This window comes from Stegostoma tigrinum, chromosome 5, assembly GCF_030684315.1.
Source record: "Stegostoma tigrinum isolate sSteTig4 chromosome 5, sSteTig4.hap1, whole genome shotgun sequence".
Lineage (NCBI taxonomy): Eukaryota > Metazoa > Chordata > Chondrichthyes > Orectolobiformes > Stegostomatidae > Stegostoma > Stegostoma tigrinum.
In genome coordinates this window covers 59,677,644-59,699,347 of record NC_081358.1, presented here as the reverse complement: position 1 = coordinate 59,699,347, position 21,704 = coordinate 59,677,644, and the positions used below count along the sequence as shown (strand labels likewise).

At 42.6% G+C, this 21,704-nt stretch overlaps 1 protein-coding gene across 4 annotated transcripts in view; it reads right to left on the bottom strand.

Annotated features, from left to right (window-relative positions):
* Nucleotides 1–4,025: 4,025 nt before the first annotated feature.
* The window catches only part of si:ch211-161h7.5 (uncharacterized), a 59,914-nt gene continuing 42,235 nt past the window's right edge, over nt 4,026–21,704 (bottom strand). For 3 of the 4 annotated variants that reach the window (XM_048529962.2, XM_048529958.2, XM_048529961.2), the window contains 3 exons: nt 21,218–21,366; nt 19,439–19,578; nt 10,960–13,148 (listed from right to left, as the gene is read on the bottom strand). In XM_048529962.2, the coding sequence (XP_048385919.1) occupies nt 13,048–13,148; nt 19,439–19,578; nt 21,218–21,366 (390 nt within the window). In that variant the 3' untranslated portion in view covers nt 10,960–13,047. Of the gene's footprint in view, nt 4,153–10,959; nt 13,149–19,438; nt 19,579–21,217; nt 21,367–21,704 lie in introns of those variants that run through there. The other variant, XM_048529960.2, reaches the window with a different exon arrangement.

Sequence of the window (21,704 nt, the reverse complement as noted above, 5' to 3'; positions counted from 1 at the left end):
GTATTCATTCAACACCCTTCCAATATTCTGCAGCTTTGCACAGAGTTTGCCTCCTTGGTCCCTAATAGGCTCTACTCTTTCCCTGGATAATGTCTTCCCTTTAAAGTAGGGCACAAAAGCTGACGTTTCAGCTCTAGACCCTTCACCAGTAAAGGGGGATGGGGAGAGGGTTCTGAAATAAATAGGGAGGGGAGAGGCGGACTGAAGATGGATAGAGGAGAAGATAGGTGAAGAGGAGAGTATAGGTGGAGAGATAGGGAGGGGATAAGTCAGTCTGGGGAGGATGGACAGGTCAAGGGGGCAGGATGAGGTTAGTAGGTAGGAAATGGAGGTGCGGCTTGAGGTGGGAGGAGGGGATAGGTGAGAGGAAGAACAGGTTAGGCAGGCAGGGATGAGCTGGGCTGGTTTTGGGATGCGGTAGGGGGAGGGGAGATTTTGAAGCTTGTGAAGTCCACATTGATAAAATTGGGCTGCAGTGTTCCCAAGCGGAATATGAGTTGCTGTTCCTGCACCCTTCGGGTGGCATCAATATGGCACTGCAGGAGGCCCAGGATGGACATGTTGTCGAGGGAATGGGAGGGGGAGTTGAGACAGATAATGGGAACTGCAGATGCTGGAGAATCCAAGATAATAAAGTGTGAAGCTGGATGAACGCAGCAGGCCAAGCAGCATCTCAGGAGCACAAAAGCTGACGTTTCGGGCCTAGACCCTTCATCAGAGAGGCGGATGGGGTAAAGGTTCTGGAATAAATAGGGAGAGAGGGGGAGGTGGACCGAAGATGGAGAGAAAAAAAGGTAGGTGGAGAGGAGATTATAGGTGGGGTGGTAGGGAGGGGATAGGTCAGTCCAGGGAAGACGGACAAGTCAAGGAGGTGGGATGAGGTCAGTAGGTAGGAAATGGAGGTGTGGCTTGGGGTGGGAGGAAGGGATGGGTGAGAGGAAGAACAGGTTAGGGGAGTTGAAATGGTTTGCGAGTGGGAGGTGCAGTTGTTTATTGCAAACCAAGTGTAGGTGTTCTGCAAACCGGTCCCCAACCCTCCGCTTGGTTTCCCCAATGTAAAGGAAGCCACAACGGGTACAGTGAATGCAGTATACCACATTGGCAGATGTGCAGGTGAACATCTGCTTGATGTGGAAAGTCAAATTGGGGCCTGGGATGGGGGTGAGGGAGGAGGTGTGGGGACAAGTGTCGCACTTCCTGCGGTTGCAAGGGAAAGTGTCGGGTGTGTTGGGGTTGGAAGGGAGTGTGGAGCGGACAAGGGAGTCCTGGAGAGAGTGGTCTCTCCAGAAGGCAGACAAGGGTGGGGATGGAAAAGTGTCTTTGGTGGTGGGGCCGGATTGTAGATGGCAGAAGTGTCGGAGGATGATGTGTTGTATCCGGAGGTTGGTGGGGTGGTATGTGAGGACTAGAGGGATTGTCTTTTGGCGGTTATTGTGGGGGGCAGGGTGTGAGGGATGACTTGCGGGAAATGTGGGAGACACGGTCGAGGGTGTTCTCGACCACTGTTGGGGGGGACATTGCGGTCCTTGAAGGACAAGGACATCTGGGATGTATCGGAGTGAAATGCTTCATCCTGGGAGCAGATGCGGCAGCGGCGAAGGAATTGGGAAGAGGGGATGGAATTTTTGCAGGAAGGTGTGTGGGAGGAGGTGTATTCTGGGTAGCTGTGGGAGTTGGTGGGCTTGAAATGGACATCGGTTTCTAGGTGGTAGCCTGAGATGGAGACAGAGAGGTCCAGGAAGGTGAGGGATGTGTTGGAAATGGTCCAGGTGAACTTGAGGTTGGGGTGGAAGGTTTTGGTGAAGTGGATGAACTGTTTGAGCTCCTCTTGGGAGCACGAGGCGGCGCCGATACATTCATCAATGTAACGGAGGAAGAGGTGGGGTTTAGGGCCAGTGTAGGTGCGGAAGAGGGACTGTTCCACGTAGCCTACAAAGAGGTAGACATAGCTTGGGCCCATGTGGGTACCCATGGCCACCCCCTTTGTCTGTAGGAAGTGGGAGGAATTGAAAGAGAAGTTGTTGAGGGTGAGGACGAGTTCAGCTCGGCAGATGATGATGTCGGTGGAGGGGGACTGGTCGGGTCTGTAGGATAGGAAGAAGCAGAGGGCCTTTAGGCCATCTGCATGGGGAATGCAGGTGTATAGGATCCGGTCGTCCATGGTGAAAATGAGGTGTTGGGAACCGGGGAATTTGAAGTTCCGGAGGAGGTGGAGGGCTTGGCTGGTGTCACAGATGTAGGTAGGGAGTTCTTGAATCAAGAGGGAGAAAATTGAGTCCGGATAGGTGTAAATGAGTTCTGTGGGACAGGGGCAGGCAGAGACAATGGGTCAACCGGGTCACGCATGTTTGTGGATTTTGGGAAGGAGGTAGAAGCGGGTGGTGCGTGTTTGGGGGACAATGAGGTTGGAGGCTGGGGGTGGGAGGTCACCTGAGGTGATGAGGTTGTGGATGATTTGGGAGATGATGGTTTGGTGCTCAGGGGTGGGGTTATGATCCAGGGGATGGTAGGAGATGGTGTCGGAGAGTTAGCGTCTGGCCTCAGCAATGTAGAGGTCAGTGCGCCATACTACAACTGTGCCACCCTTATCTACAGGTGTGATGGTGAGGTTGGGATTGGAGCTGAGGGAGCAGAGGGCTGCACATTCTGCAGGGGAGAGGTTGGAGTGGGTGAGAGGGGTGGAGAGATTGAGGCGATTGATATCTTGATGGCAGTTGGAGATGAAGAGGTCGAGGGAGGGTAGGAGGCCTGGGGGTGGTGTCCAGGAGGAGTTGTGTTGGAGGCGGGTGAATGGGTCAGTGGAGGGAGGGTTAGGCTCACGGTTAGAGAAGTACGTGTGGAGGCAGAGGCAGCGGAAAAACTGCTCGATGTCCAAACAATGAGAAACTTGTACAGTTTGACATAGAAAATAGGGAGGTATTGGAGGCTTAAATACACACAAATTCCAAGGCCTGGATGAATTGCATCCCAGGTTGGAGTGGGAGGCAAGGCAGAAAATTGCAAGGGCTCTGACACAATTTTTAATTCCTCTCTGGCCACTGGAGAAGCGCCAGAGGACTGGAGGATGGTTAATGTGTTTTTACTTTTTGAAGAGGAATTGTGAAGGTGAACAGAAATTACAGACCAGTGAGTCTCACCTCAATGGTAGGGTAACAATTTTTGGAGAAAATTCTGACAGAGTGAATTAATACCCACTTGCACATGCATGGGTTAGTTAGGGACATTCAGCTTTGTTAGAGGATGGTCATACTTGACAAATTTGTTAGAAGATTTTAAAATGTGATCAAGTGTCTGGATGATATAGTTTATATGGATTTTAATGAAGTTTTTGACAAACTTCCACATGAGGGACTGATTGAGAATGTTAATGAACATGGAATTGAGGGAAACCTGATGAGATGGATCTGAAACTGGCTCAATAATAGGATGCAAAGTTTAGTGGTAAAAAGCTGTTTGAGTGACTGGAGGCCGCTGTCCAGTATTGTACCACGAGGATCAATACTGGTACCCTTATTTGCTCAACTGGTCATGGAAACTTCAGCTACCAGTGGATGGTGTCCTTTCTCTCCAGGGACACTCCAGCTAAGAGATGGCAATGGATGAGAGGTTCCCTTACAGAACAGCATGATACAAAGCTCATGATGTGGAACTAATAATAGTTTGTGAGAAATGGTTCAGCAGATCTTCCTTTTGCACCGAATGCAGTCGTACTGTCACTTCCAAGTTTTCTAAAAGGAATAATTTATTTTAGCTTTTTGAGAGGAACAAGTTGTCCAACAAAAAGATATCAAGCTGACCAGGCTGCACTAGGGGAGGTCTAGCTGTATCTGCCAGACTCCACATGTTTATAGCTGCTTAATAGTTGGGCCTGATGGATGGTCCCAGTATACCATTTACCCACTCTCAAGGGAACCCAAGGTAAACACATTCAAGGGCATGGATATGAATTAATTATTATTTTTATATTATTATGATTATTATTTAATATTATTTTATTATTACATTATACTTATTTTTATGAAGAAGGGTCTCGACCCGAAACGTCAGTTTTCCTGCTCCTCTGATGCCGCTTGGCCTGTTGTGTTCATCCAGCTCTACACCTTGTTATCTTGGATATGAATCGAGGTCTGACTAATTTCAGTGTTGACAAAGCTGTTGGGAAGAATTTCAATTGTGTCAGGCTTTCAGAGAAAGCACATGGATGGAACTTTGCTGGAGAGATTAATCACCCACTTAACTCTTGCGAATGATTGATATAATGCAAAAAGCAACAAAAGGCTGCAGTTCAAGAGTACAAATGTTCAAATTTCATTACATTTCATATTCTGTAACAGGATAAAAAAATCAGCAAAAAGCTGTATGCTGCCACAGGTGATAAAGCAGTGAAGACACTTAGATGTAATGCAAGCAAATATTTGAACTGGAGGGAAAAACAATCAAATGTTGGGAACAGGAGAAAGGTACAGCAAAATGAGGAAGAGGAGTCTGCGGGTGTCTGAAGTTGATTCTAGCAATGTTAGTTGCAAATCTTTGTGGTTCAGTAAGAACACAGAAGAACAAATCCTGAGGACTCTTGACTGGGTGGATGTTGAATAGATGTTTCCCCACGTTGAGGTAGATAATGGCCTAGTGGCTATTATTATTAATCCAGACACCCAGGTAGAGTTCTGGGGATCTGGGTTCAAATCCTCCCATAACAGATGGTGGCATTTGAATTCAATAATAATCTGGAAATAAGAGTCTAATGATAAACATGTAACAATTGCCAACTATCAGGAAGAACCCATCTGGTTTACTAATGTCCTTTAGGGAAGGAAACTGCCACCCTTACCTTGTTTAGCCTAAGTGTGACTTCATGCCCAAAGCAATGTGGTTGACTCTTAACTGCCCTCTGGACAATCATGAATGTGCAATAAATACTATCCTAGTTAGTTATGCCCGCATTCCATGAATGTATAAAAAAGAGACTAAAGCTATGGAATATTATTAAGAATAAGGTATCCCCCATTTAAGACACAGACAAGGAGACTTTATTTTCTCCCAGGATGTTGTGATTCTGTGGAATGCCCCTGTCTAAACAAAAGGGCCACTATATATTTTAAGGCAGAAGTAAATAGATTGACAAAACAAGGGACTCAAAGATTATTGGGCAGTAAAATGGAGTTGATGCCACAATCAGATCAACCATGACTATACTGAATGTTGGAGCAGACTACAGGGTATGAATGGTCTACTTCTATTCCTACTTCATACGTTCTTATTTTCTATTGTTTTCTGCTTGAAGTTTAGAGTTTCATAAATCCTCATTCTATTGGGACAATATTTATCTTTCCATAGTCACAAAATCATAAAACTATCACTGCTGTGCAAATTATCATTCAAAGATATTGAAAATAGAAAGAGCTGTCAGGGCTTACAGCAGCTTATAGTCCAATAGGTTTATTTGAAAACACAAGCTCTCAGGGCCTCAGTCCTTCCTCGGGTGTTAGTGAGATAGGTAGTATCAGACACAGAATTTATAAGTAAAAGATCAAAGGTTCACACCACTGATCAGGATGTACTTAACAAACCTAAGATGCTGTTAAATCTTGAATCAGTTAGAAGGTTTTAATTGATTACATATATGTAAATTCCTGAATTCCTTCAAAGTCCTGGTACTGAGAGAACTAAAGGTTTTATCAGTGTAGAGGTTGACATTTTAGGTCAGACAATTATGAGGCGTGAGGCCGTGTCTAGAATCTGTTTGTGTTTTAATTTGGAGTCAGACTGATTTTATTTCTAAAGTAGGAATTTATTAAAAGCTGTATTGACTGACTGCCTATACATTGTGTGCAGACAGCATCTGAGAGGGAGAGGCATTGCTTTGGCACATAAGTTTGAGCCTGAAGGCAGTCACCTGCACTGAAGGGCAGATTGTTTTGGGCCTGGTATCAAGGAGTGCTTAAACCCCAAATATTACATCACTGCAGTGTTTCTCTCTCTTTGTCCTTCACTAGCCAATAAAGGGGGAGAGAGGCATGCTACTGGAAAAATTGTTGGTAGAAGGGTGAGAAATAAGGCATTGGCTCAAGAGGCTTTGCTGAGCAGCATCTCAGGAAAACGTACAAGTCAGGTAAGGTAAAGTATTTTTAACTTTCCTGTTTAGACTCAGAGCATTTGAGATGGTATTTAGGGCAGTGGCATGCTCCTCCTACAGGATGTGAGAGCTTGGGGACACTTCCATTGTCCCTGATGGCTACACCTGTGGGAAGTGTTGTAGTTTCTGGGAAACAGTGTTAGGGAGCTGGAGCTGGATGCACTCAGGATCATCCAAAATGCTGAACAGATCATAGATAGGAGTTTTAGTGAAGTAGTCACACCTAAGGCACTGGTGGCGAGTAGCTGGGTAACCACCAGGAAAGGCAAAGGGTGTAGGCAGAGAGTGCAGGAATCCCCATAGCCATTCCCCTTGCAACAAGTATGCATTTCGGATACTATTGGAAGGATGACTGTTCAGGGGAAAGCAGCAGTAGCCAGATTGGTAACACTTCGACTGATTCTGGGGCACAATGGGAAATGATAAAGGTAAACAGGAACTTCGTGATTGGAGACTTGATAATTAGGGGGACAGACAGGAGATTATGTGGCTGCAAACGGGAATCCAGGATGGTGTGTTGCTTCCTGGGTTCCAGAGTCCAGAATGCCTCAGAGTAGCTGTAGATGGTTCTCAAGGGGGAGAGTGAGCATCCAGAAGTCATTGTGCACTTTGGCACAAATGACATATGTAGAAATAGGGAGGAGGTCCTACTGAGTGATTATAGACAGCTAGGATAAAAAGTTAAAAATTCAGGGCCTCGACAGCAGTAATCTCCAGATTGCTTCCAGTGCCACAGGCTAATGAGGGTCAGAGCAGAGGGTTTGGCAGATGAATGTGTGGCGAAAGAATTGGTGCAGGGGGCAGGGATTCAGATCATCAGGATCTTATCTGGTGCAGAGAAACCTGGCAGGCAGATTTGCTTGTGCTGCAGGGGAGGGTTTAAACTAGATTGGTAAGGGGGTGGATTCTCAACTGCAGGGAGGCAAATGTGAGGCTGGAAGGAGATACGGTAATCAGAAATAGCAAATTGAAGAAACAGGTCAGGCTGGAACATGACAAAGTGAGGAATGCCTGTTGGATTAAATTGTATCAATTTCAACGCAAGAGGGCTGACAGGTAAGGCCAACGAGCATGTTGTTAGATACGTGGGTCTGGGATATTACAGCCATTACAGAAATATGGCTAAGGGAGGTACAGGACTAGCAGATTAATGTGCTAGGGTACAAGTGCCTTAGGCAGGATACAGGTGGAGGAAAGAAGGGAGGAGAAGTTGCATTTTTGATTAAAGGGAGTATCACAGCAGTGTTCAGAGATGAAGTAACTGAGGGATCATCCAGTGAGGCTTTGTGGGTGGAGCCAAGAAATAAGAAGGGGACGGTGATGTTATTGGGTTGTACGATAGACCTTCCAAATAGTCAATGGGAATTAGAGGAACAAATATGCAGGGAGACTTGCAGGAGCAATTGTGTTGTCATAGTGGGGGATTTTAATTTTCCTAAGATAGACTGGGACTGCCATAGTATTAAGGATTTAGATAGGATAGAAATTGTTAAATACGTTGAGGAAAGTTTCCTCAGCTAGTATATGGAGGGACCTACCTGGGAAGGGGCAAAACATGACCTACTCTTGGGAAATAGGGCAGGTCAGGTGACTGAGGTGATAGTAGTGGAACACTTTGGGACTAGTGAGCACAGTTCCATTAATTTCAAAATAGTTATGGAGAAGGACAGAACTAGTCCACAGATTCAAGTTCTAAACTGGGACAAGGCAAATTTTGATGAAGTTAGACAGGAGCTTGCAGGATTGATTGGAGTAGCTTGCAGGCAAAGGACCTCTGGCGAGTGGGAGGCCTTAAAAAATATGATAGCTAAAGTTCAAGGTCTATATGTTCCTGTGAGGGTGAAGAGCAAGGTTGGCAGGAGTAGGGAACCCTGGATGACAAGAGACATTGAGGCTTTGGCAAGAAAAAGGGAGGAGGTTTGGCTTAGGTACTGGCAGCAGGGATCAAGGGAATTCCTGCAGGTATACAGGGAATATAGGAGTTTACTGAAGAAGGAACTCAGGAGGCTGAAAAGGGAGCATGGGATTGCTTTGGCTGAGAAGATTAGGGTGAATCCAAAGAGATTCTTTAAGTATGTTAAAGAAAAAAGAAAAGTGAGAAACAGAATAGGTCCATTCAAGGACCAAAGTGGATACATATGTGTGGAATTCCAGGAGATGGGCGAGGTCCTCAATGAATGTTTTTCTTCAATGTTTACTGTGGGGAGAGACATGAACACTTGGGAACTTGGGGAAGTTAGTGGTGACATCTTGGGGACAGTCCATATCACAGTAGAGGAGGTGTTGGAAGCATTAGAATTTATAAAGGTAGATAAATCTCCTGGTTCTGACCAGATATATCCAAGAACCCTGCAGAAGGCTAGACGATAAATTGCAGGGGCCCTGGCCGATATATTTGTAACATTGTTAGCTATGGGTGAGGTCCCAGAAGACTGGAGTAAAGCAAATATTGTGCCCTTATTCAAGAAAGGCTGAAAAGAAAACCATGGGAATTATTGACCAGTAAGCCTAACATCTATGGCAGGTAAGTTACTTGAGAATATTCTGAGGGATTAGATACACATGTATTTAGAAAGACAGGGTTTAATTAGAAGTAGTCAGCATAGCTTTGAGCATGGGAGGTCACGCATCACGAATTTGTTAAGAGTTCTTTGATGAAGTGACCAGGAATGTTGATGAGGGCAGGGTGATAGACATAGTCTATATGGATTTCAGTAAGACTTTTGATAAGGTTCCACATGGTAGGCTGTTCTGGAAGGTTAAATCGCATGGAATCCAGGGAGAGCTGACAAATTGGATACACAACTGGGTCCATGCTAGGAAGATGCGTGTCAGACTGGAGGCCTGATATTAGCAGTGTGCCTCAGGGGTCAGTGCTGGGCCTATTGTTGTTTGTCATCTATATCAATGATTTGGCTGAGAATGTACAAAGCATAGTAAGTAATTGTGAATGATACTAAAATAGACAGTATCATGGACAGTGAGGAAGGTTATTAGAAATTGCAGCAGGATCTTGATTAATTGGGAAAGTGCACTGAGAAATGACAAATGGAGTTTAATATCGATAAATGTGAATTGTTGTATTTTGGAAGGTCAAATCAAGGTAGGAGTTTCATGGTGAATGGTAGGGCTTTAAGGAATGTAGTGGAACAGAAGGACTTTGGATTTCATGTGTACGGTTCTCTGAAAGTGGAGTCACAGGTAGACAGGGCAAAGAAGAAGGCTTTTGGCTCACTGGCCTTCATCAATCAGGGCACTGAGTATAGTAGTTGGGAAGTTATGTTGCAATTATACAGGACATTAGTGAGTCTGCATTTGGAGTATTGTGTTCAGCTTTGGTCACCTTGCTATAAGACATTTGCAAATTGGAAAACCTGCGGAGGAGAATTATAAGGATGTTGCCAGGACTCAAGGGACTGAGTTATTGGAAGAGGTTGGACAAGCTATATTTTTTAGAGCACAGCAGACTGAGGAGGGATCTTACAGATATGTGTAAGATCATGAGAGACATGGACAGGGTGAATGTTCTCAGTCTTTTTCCTAGGGTTGGGGAATTACGGACTTTAGGACATGAGTTTACGATAAAAGGCAATAATACATGGGAAACTGAGGGGTAACTTTTTTTACACAGCAGCTGGTACACATGTGGAATTAGCTGCAAGTGATGGTGGTTGAGTCGGGTAGATCAACAACATTTAAAAGGCATTTGGATGATTACACGGATAGAGATTTAGATGGGATTGAGCTGAGTGCAGGGAAATGTGGTTAGCATGAATGGACATTTTGGTCCACATGGACCAGTTCGTGCCAAAGGGCCTGTCTACATGCTGCAGACTTTTATGACTTCACTCAGGCAGCTATGTTCTAATTGAAAAATGTTATGCCAATCTAGTTGAATTTTTTTCAACTAATTTTGCCTCTGGTCTCAAGTCTTTCACTACAATGAGTGGTAACTGAACCAGTTGCTTTTCATAACAGACCAGAACTGAAGTTATACTTTTCATCTGTAGGGACTCATGGTTTGGGCTTTCAGCCAGGCCGAGGTCTTATACAAACTTAAGGGTTGGAGTCCAGAGTGAATTTTGTTAAAGACTTGTTCTACAATCATTGATACAACCATGCAGATATTGACTTCCATTAGAACTGAATCACCATTAACCAGATGTTTATTTTTATTAGTTCTGGTTTGGATGTTGCTAAGCAATTTAATTGTTACAAAACAGCTGTTGGCAGGCTTTCCTGGTACACTCTCCTGGGTACCGGCTTATGAGTTCCCTTACTCAATGTAGGTCTAGTGAGGCTCCTGCTGTCACATGTTGCATACCAGCAGCAACTACAATGGCTCGTCAGCTGGGATTCTGAAAAAAAATTAACTATTTGGTGAATGCTTGGCTTTGATTTGGGGTTTTGCCAAGGCCTGACTTAGAATCCATTTGTTCAGGATATGTCTGGAGTGGGCTGGTGAAGTCTGAAGCAGAACTCTTGCTTCTGCATAGTGTGGGCTGGTGTAGTCTGGAGTGGGCCTCTGGCAGTGGCATGGTGAGGGCTGATGTAGCCCAGACTGGGACTCTGGTGGCAGCATTGTGTGGGATGGTGAAACCTGGAGTAGGCCACTTGTTTCTGCATGGAGTGGGCCACTGGTAACTGCATGGTTTGGGCTGGGAAGCCGGGAGCTGGACTCTGGTGTCAGCATGGAGTCGGCTGGTGTAGCCTGGAGTGGGCCTCTGGCAATGGCATGGCGTGGGATAGTGAAGCTTGAAGCAGGACTGTAGCAGCTGAGAAGGAAGCATTGGACTCTAAGTTATCTGGCTTTATTTTTTATTTTAGTTTAAGATTATGTGAAGAGCATCTATGCATGGCAATAGTACATACTTTATTGAATACACGTGACAATAAATGAATCACTTCAATTTGCATGAGGCTATGCAATTCCCTTTATTCAAGTGGTGTTCCCCAAGCTCAGTCAGCCTGGCAAGGGTGTCCACTTCTGTCAGAATAGCCTGCACCTCGTAAGCTTCACTTGCTACATTTTCTACTGATAAAGCCTGTTGTAGTGCCTACTTGAAGTCCAGTTAGGTTTCAGCTAATAGGTAGTATTGCATGGTTATGTCATTAATCCCACAAATGATTTCTCAGCATTTCTCTTAGGTTTAAACCAAAATTACGCGCCTCTCTCAGTTGTCTTAGCCTCGTCAAAAATCCCAATATGGATTCCCCTGGTTCTTGAACTGTCGAATAAAACTAACAGCATCTCATCATTACAGGAGACTTGGGATCATAACATTCTGTAACTAAATTAATTACCTCTTGAAACATTCTAGCATCTGGTGCCTCAGAGAAAGTTTAGACCTAATATCTGAAAAAGCTGTGGGTCTATAAGCTGTCAGGAGAATTACTCATTGTTTTTATGTCTGACCCAAAACCATTTGCCTGGAAAAAAGACTGCATTCTTTCCACATACTGTATTCAGTCTTCAACAGCAGGAATGAAGAAGTCAAACTTCTCACGTACCTGCATGATGCCAGAAATGCTTACTTTAACTCAAAGACGACTGTTGCGAGTGAGTCTCTTCAGGGGCATGTTTCTCTCTCATGTTCATTGAAATAAATCCACAAAAGCCAGTATCCCGTCACCAAGTCACCCTTTATTTCCATGTGCATAGTACATGATACTGACCCAGCTAGCTGAGAGCTGGCTCCCAGTGAGCAGAACTCTTGACACTCCTGTTTATATCTGTCAGCCTGAACTCCCTGATTGGGCCAGGTTAAAAGTCCCAGTTAGATAACTCATATTCTATGAGGTACTTTGCTTTTGACTCTCAGATATTCTGGAATACTGCAAACAGCTTTGGGACACTTATCTAAGAAAAGATATGCTAGCATTGGAGAAAATCCAAAGAAGATTCACTAGGCTGCTGAGTTTTTCCAGCAACTTTGTTTTTGTTCACTCGGCTGATCCTGGGTATGGAGGTGCCGTTTTATGAGAAGCGGGTGAGTAGGTTTGGCCTCACTGGAGTTTGGAAGAATGATAGGAGACCTTTTGAAACACTTAAGCTTCTTAGGGGTCTTGAGGAGATTCCGAGACGTTGCCTCCCCTTTATGACAGTCTAGAGCTAAAGGGCATAATCTCAAAGTAACAGGTTACACATTCAAGAAGAGATGAGGAGAAATTTCTTTCTGAGGGTAGTGAATCTATGAATTTCTTTACCACAGGGTCATCACATATATTTGATGGTGAAACAGACAGATTTTTAATCAAGAAGGGAATTAAGAGATATGGGGAATAGGTAGGACAGTGGAGTTGATGATTATCAGGTCAATCGTGATCTCGTTAAATAGCAAAACTGATGTGTGGACTGAATAGCCTAAATTTGCTCCTATGTTTTACGGTTTTACAGTCATCTGGCTGCTATCATGCGCTCTAATTGGCTACTGATAAACTTTTCACTGTACTCATTGAGTATATGTGACTATAAAGGCTATTCTAAATGTTCAGCTGAGATAAACAGGCTAATTTATTACTACCTAGAACAATCCATCATCAATCATCCAGAGCAAAAATTCGACCAAAATACACAAATCTTCTCAAATGCTAATTTATCCAACTGCAGGATTGAATTACTCCTTTTTTTATGATGAATCATTTCACTGGATGAAGTGGTAACAAACTATAATGGATGAAGTGAGGATCCTGTCTGGGTATGAATGTATATCATCATGACAGCATTACAATGGATAACAGGGTGACTAGCACAAATCATAGATTAGGATTTCAATAAGCAACAATTTTACTGCTGTCTGAAGTATTCTTTAAAACTTGTTAATCAGATACAGTTTAGATTTTCTGCTAGCACTTTGTTTTTGGCAGTGACCCCGTTTATTGTTCACTTGAATCACTTTTCCACAGAAACCTCAATCCTCCATGTTCTGATGTAGAGGACGTTTGAAATGTTTCCAAGTCACAATGACAATGCGTGCTACAAAGGCAGTGCAGGCAACGGCTAACAGTGTAGCTGGGAATAAAAGAAGACCAGTGTTAATGTGTCAAATTTCTATTACACTAGGAATAGCATGCAGACTGGGGAGAACATGATCACTGCACAAAAGCAGTTATTGTTTTATTTTGATCACTATTCATATAACCTCTGGAAACAGGCCGGGGAGATAATCACAGAGGAGGTAATCATTAATCCAGAGGCCTAGGCTTTCAGGAAAATGGTTTGAATTCTACCCCACTACAGCAGCTCATGGGAATATAACTTTGGTTAATAAATCTGGAACAAAACTAATATGAACAAGGAACACAGTAGGCCACTCAGTCCTTCATGCCTGCTCCATCATTCAATAAGATTGTGGCTGACCTAACTTCAACCTCAGCTCTAAATTTCTGCATACCTCCCATAACCTTTCATCCAGAAATCTCAGTGATGGTGACAACAAAATAATATCACTTGTTATAAAAAAACCTTCAACCTTAAAAGATTAACCTTACAAAAGATCCTTAACTACCCCTTGCCTGCCACTTCAATGCACCACCCTGCTCCCTGGCCAACATCTCTAACTCCGGCTTGCTACAGTGTTCCAGTGAAGCCCAATGCAAGCTGGAGGAACAACACCTCATTTTCCACTTGGGGACCCTACAGCCCTCTGGACTCAAAACTGAGTTCAATAAGTTTAGGGCCTAAACCATTTCCCAGCCCCCACCCCACACACCAGGCTTTGTTACCACATAGCCTGCTATTACTACACCCTCCCAGCCTGATCGTTAGCAACTCCTTTGTCTGTCTAACTGTCTTTCTCTCTCTTCGGGCTCTATCCTATTGTTTATTCCTTACCTCACCCACCTCTCTATTTTCCACATTTAAACAGACATTTTCCCAGCCACTATCAGTTCTGAGGAAGGGTCACTGGATCCGAAATATTAACTCTGTTTTCTCCTTCACAGATGCTGCCAGACCTACTGAGCATTTCCAGCAACTTTGTTTTTGTTATAAAAAACCTATCTGGTTTATTAATGTCTAAATGGCCTTACCTGGTCTGGCTGGCATGTGACTCAAGATCCATAGCAATGTGGTTGACTCTTAACAGCACTCTGCTATGGCTCAGCAAGACAACCAATCAAAGGCAATGAGTGATAGGCAACAAATTTTGGCCTTGCCAGTGATTTCCTTGAAAAAAACTTTAAGAAGCACTTTGGGTAGAATCTTTCCCAAGGACATGGTAGTGATGATTGTGTGGCCATTAGCATCACGGAAATTACTATCACCTTCCCGCCACCAAAGGAATCAGGTTCTTCCACTTTTAACCATCAACTGAGACTCTTAAGTGGATCTGTGGCATAAATGGTGGCGGTGGAGGGGTAGGGGGTGCTGGATATTGGAGCCTACTTCCTGACGTTGCTTCTGAACTGCTCTCTTCACAAGCCACCCCCCATGACTCCACCTCTATATCTTCACCCTGAGCAGAAAATTGAACTCTTCTGACCCTGGACTGCTACTTTGTTGTGTTGTGCTGACTGTCGGGAAGTGCAATGGAAGAGGCAAGCAGAAAAGTAAAGCACAGCTAGCTTGGAAGAGGGCCACCATGATAGTCTTGAGAAACAGAAGATTGACTTACTTGACCTAATTTAAATCCTTTCTGAATATTTTTGAGAAGGAATCACAACAGTCTGGTAGACATGTAGGTCTCAATATTGCAATCTCATTTGACCTAAAACAGCTGTAGCTGGGATGAGCAGAAGTGCTACAATTTTTAGATAATTTCAATCAACCTGTTCAGAGATGATTTTATAACTATTGGAGCAGGTGAGACTTGACCCCAAGCCTCCTGGCTCAGAGGTATGAATACTACCACTGTAAGATGGATCGAAATACTTGAAGTGATAGATGGAACTGACCAATATTTGGCTACAAATCATGAATATATTTACATCTGTCATGCTATGAATTGGTTCATAAATCATATTACATGAAGTCTGATTGGCCACGAATATAGTTGCTAGCTTAATCTTTGTCGGAACACATGGATTCAGGGATTCAAAAATAGTGATAGCCAGTTTATCTGTGCCAAACAAGTACTTAAACTGACATGGGTAGAAGATTGAAATAAATAGAGAATGCTAGAGAAACTCAACATGTCTGTCAGATTGGTGGTGAGAGGAGCAGAAATAACATTTTGAGTCAACTCCTCCTCAGAACTTCAAAAGAAGGGTCGTACTACACTCAAAATTTTAACTGGGTTTCTCTCTCCATAGATGTTGCCTGACCTGTTGAGTTTCTTCAGTATTTTCTGTATTTGTCTCAGTTTTCCAGCATCGGCAGTGTTTTGCCTTTGAATAGATAGAAGATTGGCTGGCTAACAAGAAACACAGAGTAGGTATAAATGATTATTTTTCCTGTTGGCAAGATGTAATGAGTGGCGTGCTAAAGGCAACCATGTTGGGATCTCAACTTTTCATAATTTATACAATTACTCAGATAAAGGGACAGAAGGTACAGTTACCAATTTTGCTGATGACACAAGGAAAGGAAAGTGAGTCGTGAAGAGGACAGAAGGATGTTACAAAAAGGTGAGTGGGCAAAGATATGGAAAATAGAGTATAATGTGTAGGAAAACATGGAAGTTTTTTTTGGCAGGAACAATAAAGAAGCTTGTCTTTTAACTAGTGAAAGATTGCAACCCTCTGAGATGCAGAGGGATCTGAGTGTACTCTGCATGATTCATAAATGGCTGCTCTACAAATACAGCTGGGCTTTAGACGAGCTAATAGGATGCTGTTGTTTATCATGAAGACAATTGAATGCAAAAATAAGGAGGTTATGCTTCAATATTACAGGGCACTGGAGAAACTGAATCTGGAGTAAAACGCACAGTATTGCTTGCCTTATTTAAGGAGGGATTTAAATGCATTAGAGACAGTTCAAAGAAGGTTTGCAATATTAATACCTGAAAGGAGTGAGTTGTCTAATGAGGCAGGTTGGACAAGATAGGCTTGTATTTGCTCGAGTTTAAAAGCATGAGAGGTGACTTTATTGAAACATATATGAACCAAAGGGGTCCTAACAGGATGGATGTGGACAGGACATTTTCTCCTACAGGACAATCTAAAAATGAGGTGTCACCATTCAAAACAGAGATGAGGGAATTTTTTTCTCAGAGGATCATGAGCCCTTGGAACTCTCCTCCTGAAAAGGCCTTGAAAGCAGAGTCCTTGAATATTTTTAAGCAGAGATAAATGTGTGGGTTAGCTGGATTGTTCATGCTAAATTGACCAATGGTGTTCAACAATATGCAGACGAGCAGGTTTAACCATGGTTAATGTGGGGTTTCAGGGATAGGGTAGGATGCTCTTCAGAAGACAGGTGTAGACTTGATGGGTCAAATGGCCTCTATCTACACTGTCGGGCTTCTGTGATTGTATGCTGAATTGACTTTTGTTGAGGTAAAAGGTTATCAGGGTAAGCAGGAATGTGAATTTGAGGTTATGCTCAGATCATCCATGATTTCATTGAATGGTGAAACAGGTTTGAGTGGCTGAATGGCTTATTCTTATTCTTGATTTGTATGTTGATAAGTTAAACAGAGTTTAATAGAAGTATCTTATGTCTACTATCATAGAAAACCTATGGCACACAAAGAGGCCATTCAGCCTAATGGATACGGACAGGAGGCCTGTAATTATAGCAGGTCATAAAGCATGTCAAAGATCCAAATAGCTCTATTAAGACACTTGACCACATCAAGGAAACCTCTTCTGATTTTAAGGGGCTATCATAAGGTCAGGGGGTGCAAGACCCATGGGGCGGCATGGTGGCTCAGTAGTTAGCACTGCTGCCTCACAGAGCCAAGGACCCAGTTCGATTCCACCCTCCAGTGACTGTCTATGTGGAGTTTGCACATATCTGTGTGGTTCTCCTCTGGGTGCTCCTGTACAGGCTAGGAGGATTGGCCATGCTAAATTGCCTATTGTGATTATGGATACGTGGATTAAAAAAGTTGTAGGGGGATGGGTCTGGGTGTTATGCTCTGAGGGTCTGTGTTGATTTATTGGGGCAAAGGGCCTGTTTCCACACTGTAGGGATTCTAAGAATCCCTGAAACAATGTGAAGGTGTACTTCGGTGATGCTCTCAACCCAAGTTGTGGAATGGCAGGCCTCCCTAGAAGCCCTACAACAGTCACAAATGACATTTTGAAACTGTTAATAGGGAAATGAGGGATTAACCAATCCCTTTATCATTATAGGGTCTGAACATGTGTACAGAGGTGTCATAAGGAAAGTTAATCTTTCCTTGGTCCCTCACTGCAGAATATGTCATAAGTTACATCTTGTCCTCTGGATGCCCAATCAGTGCTCCAGGTGTGAACAGAGACTGCATATGACTAGCAGGACTGGGTGTTGTGAGTATCATTCAGGGACATGTAACCCTTTGTTCTCCCTTTCTGTATTCATGTACAGGATGTTGCCATCACTGGCAAGGCTGGCATTTGTCACCCAGCTCTATTGCCCTTGAACTGTGTACCTTCCGAAGCCATTTCAGAAGACAGTTAACAGTCAACTCCAACATTGTGGATCTGATGTCACATGTAGGCCAAACCCGGTAAGGACAGAAGATTTCCTGCCCTAAAGGTCATAAACGGAAAAAATGTTTACATCAGCCAGCAGTGGTTATACAGATGCTATTAAACCAGCTTTTAATTCAGATCCTAGTTATATTAGAACTCAGAGCTGGATGCAAGTGGTAACAATTTACGTGGTTACATTTGTGACAGAATGCTTGGGCAAAAGAGATTAGTTGTTTTTCCTCTGTGTTTAAGTAAAGAAATTAGAGGTATCACTGTAGATGATACAGCTTTGAGGTTATAAATGTAGTTATGTGGATGTGTAAAACTTTGAATTCAGTTTAAAGTAAGACAGCAAGCTGGATAAAAGAGGCCAGCTGATCTTTGGTTTAGAAGGTAAACACAAAATGGTCTGGTGCAATTCAGTTTCTGTGGGATATTTATAAAATGAGAACAAAACCGAATGGAAAGAGGTCAGTTTGTGAATTTTGTTTGTTGTTGATGGATTGTGAATAATGTTATTCACCTGTTTAGTGGTGTACTATTCATATCCCCGTGACTCTCATTAAAATTAGTTCAAGAATTTTATAATTCTCTCCATTTTCCAGTATTACTATTTATTCTATTGAGCCCTCAGCTCCCAAAACAGTTCATGTATTAGAACACTGCTGCCATCACAGGTAAGACATAAATATTTCCTCAGAGCCAGACACTTGGCAGAGTGGTGCAAAATCTGCATGGGAGCATTGCTTTAAAGACAATGCAATTTTGCTTCAAAGGAAGTACAGTCTTGGAGGCAGAAACATGGAATAAATACTTATAATAGTACACAGAAAATAGTTGGATAAGTGTTTTTGTTGCTGAAGAGCTGATAGGATGTGTCCTGACGTGCATGCAACATATTTGGGGTTAAGCATAGCACTCCAGTAACAGCATTGGTGCTCACTTCATGGATATTGATACACCAGGTAATGTACACTGTTTCCCTTTCTCTTTTCTCCAACTCACTTCCTCTAAAGATGGAAGAAACAGCTCAGTTGATAGTATCTCTCAATTTTGCTCACATTTCTTCTGTCACAAACCTCACCTGGCGATTCCTGCACCTTCCAAATGTACCAGTTTAAAACTGTATACAATCCTTCACTGGTTTCTTACATGTCGTACATAAACAAAAGTGGTCAAGACCGAAAATTGTCTTTGCATTTACAGCCATGTCCTGTTCATGACGGGTCAATGCTATGAAGTAACGCTTCAAAGAAGGTCACCAAATATTTCTGTCTGTTGCACTGGAGATAAAGACAACATCAAACTTGTCTTATGCTCAACACTGGATATAACATTTCCCGAGAGAAGTATTTCCACCAAGAAATTAATTACTAAATAACTTCCTCAGTAACATTCTCAAGTTATATAATTTTCTCAATAACTTTGGGCAATATCTCACACACCACTCTGGCGAAGGATATTGGGTAGTTGTTCCATTTCAGCTACTGCCTCACAGGCACTATGGACAAGACAATTTCTGATTTCTTCTGCACATTCATTTTCTGGACCTTGGCATATTATGGCTTGGATAAGCTCCTATGAGCACAAATTTTCACTTTTTAATCAACAAGTCAACACCATGAAATTGCAGCCATCAATTTAAGCATATATATTTAACTAGTTCTCTGAAAATAGTGTTCAGAAGGAAATGGAAGTTATTGCTATATTATCAAGAATTATTTTGTCTGTGACACTTACCAATATAGATGTTGTTTCTGGTTGGAGATATGGCATTGTAATTTTTGTCTAAAGATCCTGATAATGCCACAATAACAACTGGATAGACAGTAAGTGTGTAACGCACATATTGATCAAGCACAACATTTTCCAAATAGAACCTGTGGGCAAAAGTGAAAATAGATAATTTATCTGTCTTGCAGTAGTATGGTACACTACTGGTTGCTGGTGAGCCTTACTAGTCGAATCTGGGATTGCAGGGTGCAGTGTCAGCATTGGAGCGATGTTAGGATGGTGACAGTGGCTGCTGAAAGATGGGTGCCAATATCATTAGTGGAAGGGTGCATGTGTCTAGTGCTCATGAATTGTCCCCTGCTATGCAGTTTGGCTGTCGGCAAGTTGGAAGTTATTTAGAGGAGGTGGCGGGCAGAATCCATCAAGAATCCACTTTCATTTCCATGTGGGGTTTTCCTGGTGGATGAGTTTTCTAAAATTGCTGCTTGTGTATGAATGAAGATATTTGGGCAATCAGCAAGGGCTTTAACAAGCATTACTCACCATGCTGCTTGCGTGACGTATATGAGATGGGGGCAAGGTGGTCCTAATGCCAAGATGTGTTTCCACAGGCTTCTCTCCTGATTCTACTACTTGTCACACTATAGCCCATATTGCTCAGATTCCCATATGATACCAGTCACAGACAAGTAAAAAGAATGGAAAAGATTTGGAGTACAATATGGGAAATTGACCATTTTCACAGCAAGATTAAAATAAAAACCTATTATCTAAATGGTACGAGATTGCAGAGCTCTGAGACGCAGGAAGATCTGAATGTTCTAGTGAACCAATGCAGTTGGAATGCAGGTACAGCAAATACTTAAAAAGAAGCTAATATAAAATTATCATTCATCATGGAAAGACTTGAATACAAAAGTAGAGAGGTTACGGTTCAATCATGCAGGACATTGATGAGACCCCACATCTGAAATATTGAGCATGGTATTAATATCCTATTTATAAAAAGATGTTAAAGTATTGAAGCAGTTCAGAGAAAGCTTGCCAGATCAGTAGCTAGGGGTAGATTATCTTACAAGTAAATGTTGGACAGGCTAAACTTGTATTCACTAAAGTTTCAAAAACTAATTGTGTTGTAGCTAAAACAATAAATGTTATGGACAAAGTTAACTCTGCAATCTTACTTTAAAGCAAACAGAGGGTTTTTTAGCTGAAGGTTCAAAACTCATAAAAGGTAATCTTAGCATCTTATCAGGGGCATCTTCTGAATTTAGAGAGTGACCAGCAATGTGGAATGAACCTCTGATGGTGCAAAATGCCTGGTATCTTTTAAGAAGTGGTTAAATCCAACAATGGAGAAGGCGCAAAGGACAGAGGTTTCTTTTATGCTTAATGTATCTTGACACCAGCAAGTCCCTGAAGCATTCTGAATCAGCAAAGGTTATGAAATTTTAAGTCAGAATACAACTGAAAATTATTCATAGCTGGGCTGTCAGGAGTATGTGCCTAATTGGTTAAACGCCCAAACTTTGAAACTTCTTCAACATCAATGTTAAAATTATTATTGGAACCCCAGATTGTTCCTCCTCTTTCCTGAACAGGAAAGCACTGAAATGAATTGTGGCATCATAACTGAGAGCAGTTGAAAAGGAACCTTAAGTCTTCCTGCTTTCTAAGGACCAGAGTTAGTAGCATGGCACTTCCACCTACAAGAACAGATATTTCCAGCAATGAAAATTTTAACACTGGATGGTGAAAATTGATTAAAATCATAACTGTGCATACCATAAAATGACCTCAAAGGCCAGGATGGAAAGTGAAACTGTACCAGAGGTCACATTTGAAACACATCCACTATAAGTTAGTACGACAGCAAAGTTGATCAGTGTTGCTATGGTTGTCCATGTCGCATAAACAGCCACTCCATTCTGTATCTAGAAAAAAGGCATTCATAGAAAGTAGGCAGTCTCAGTAAAACAATTAAATCCTCATGGTACCAAATACTTGTCACGGCTGCTTTTTCAGAAGATCGGCTGAATGGGAAAAGTAAAATCTTATTCTGTGATATTAGTAGGTTGAATGAATTCGATCAAAGCACCTTCTCTTTTTAAAGAAGTCAGGCTGTTGGTGGGAGCCCCTTATGAGAAAAATTCAAAGCCACTTTGCAATTAAATCTGCAACATATTCTGGGAATGAGTCACAGAGTTATATAGCATGGAAACAGACCCTTTGGTCTAATACATCCAAACAGACAGACACCCTGATCTGACCT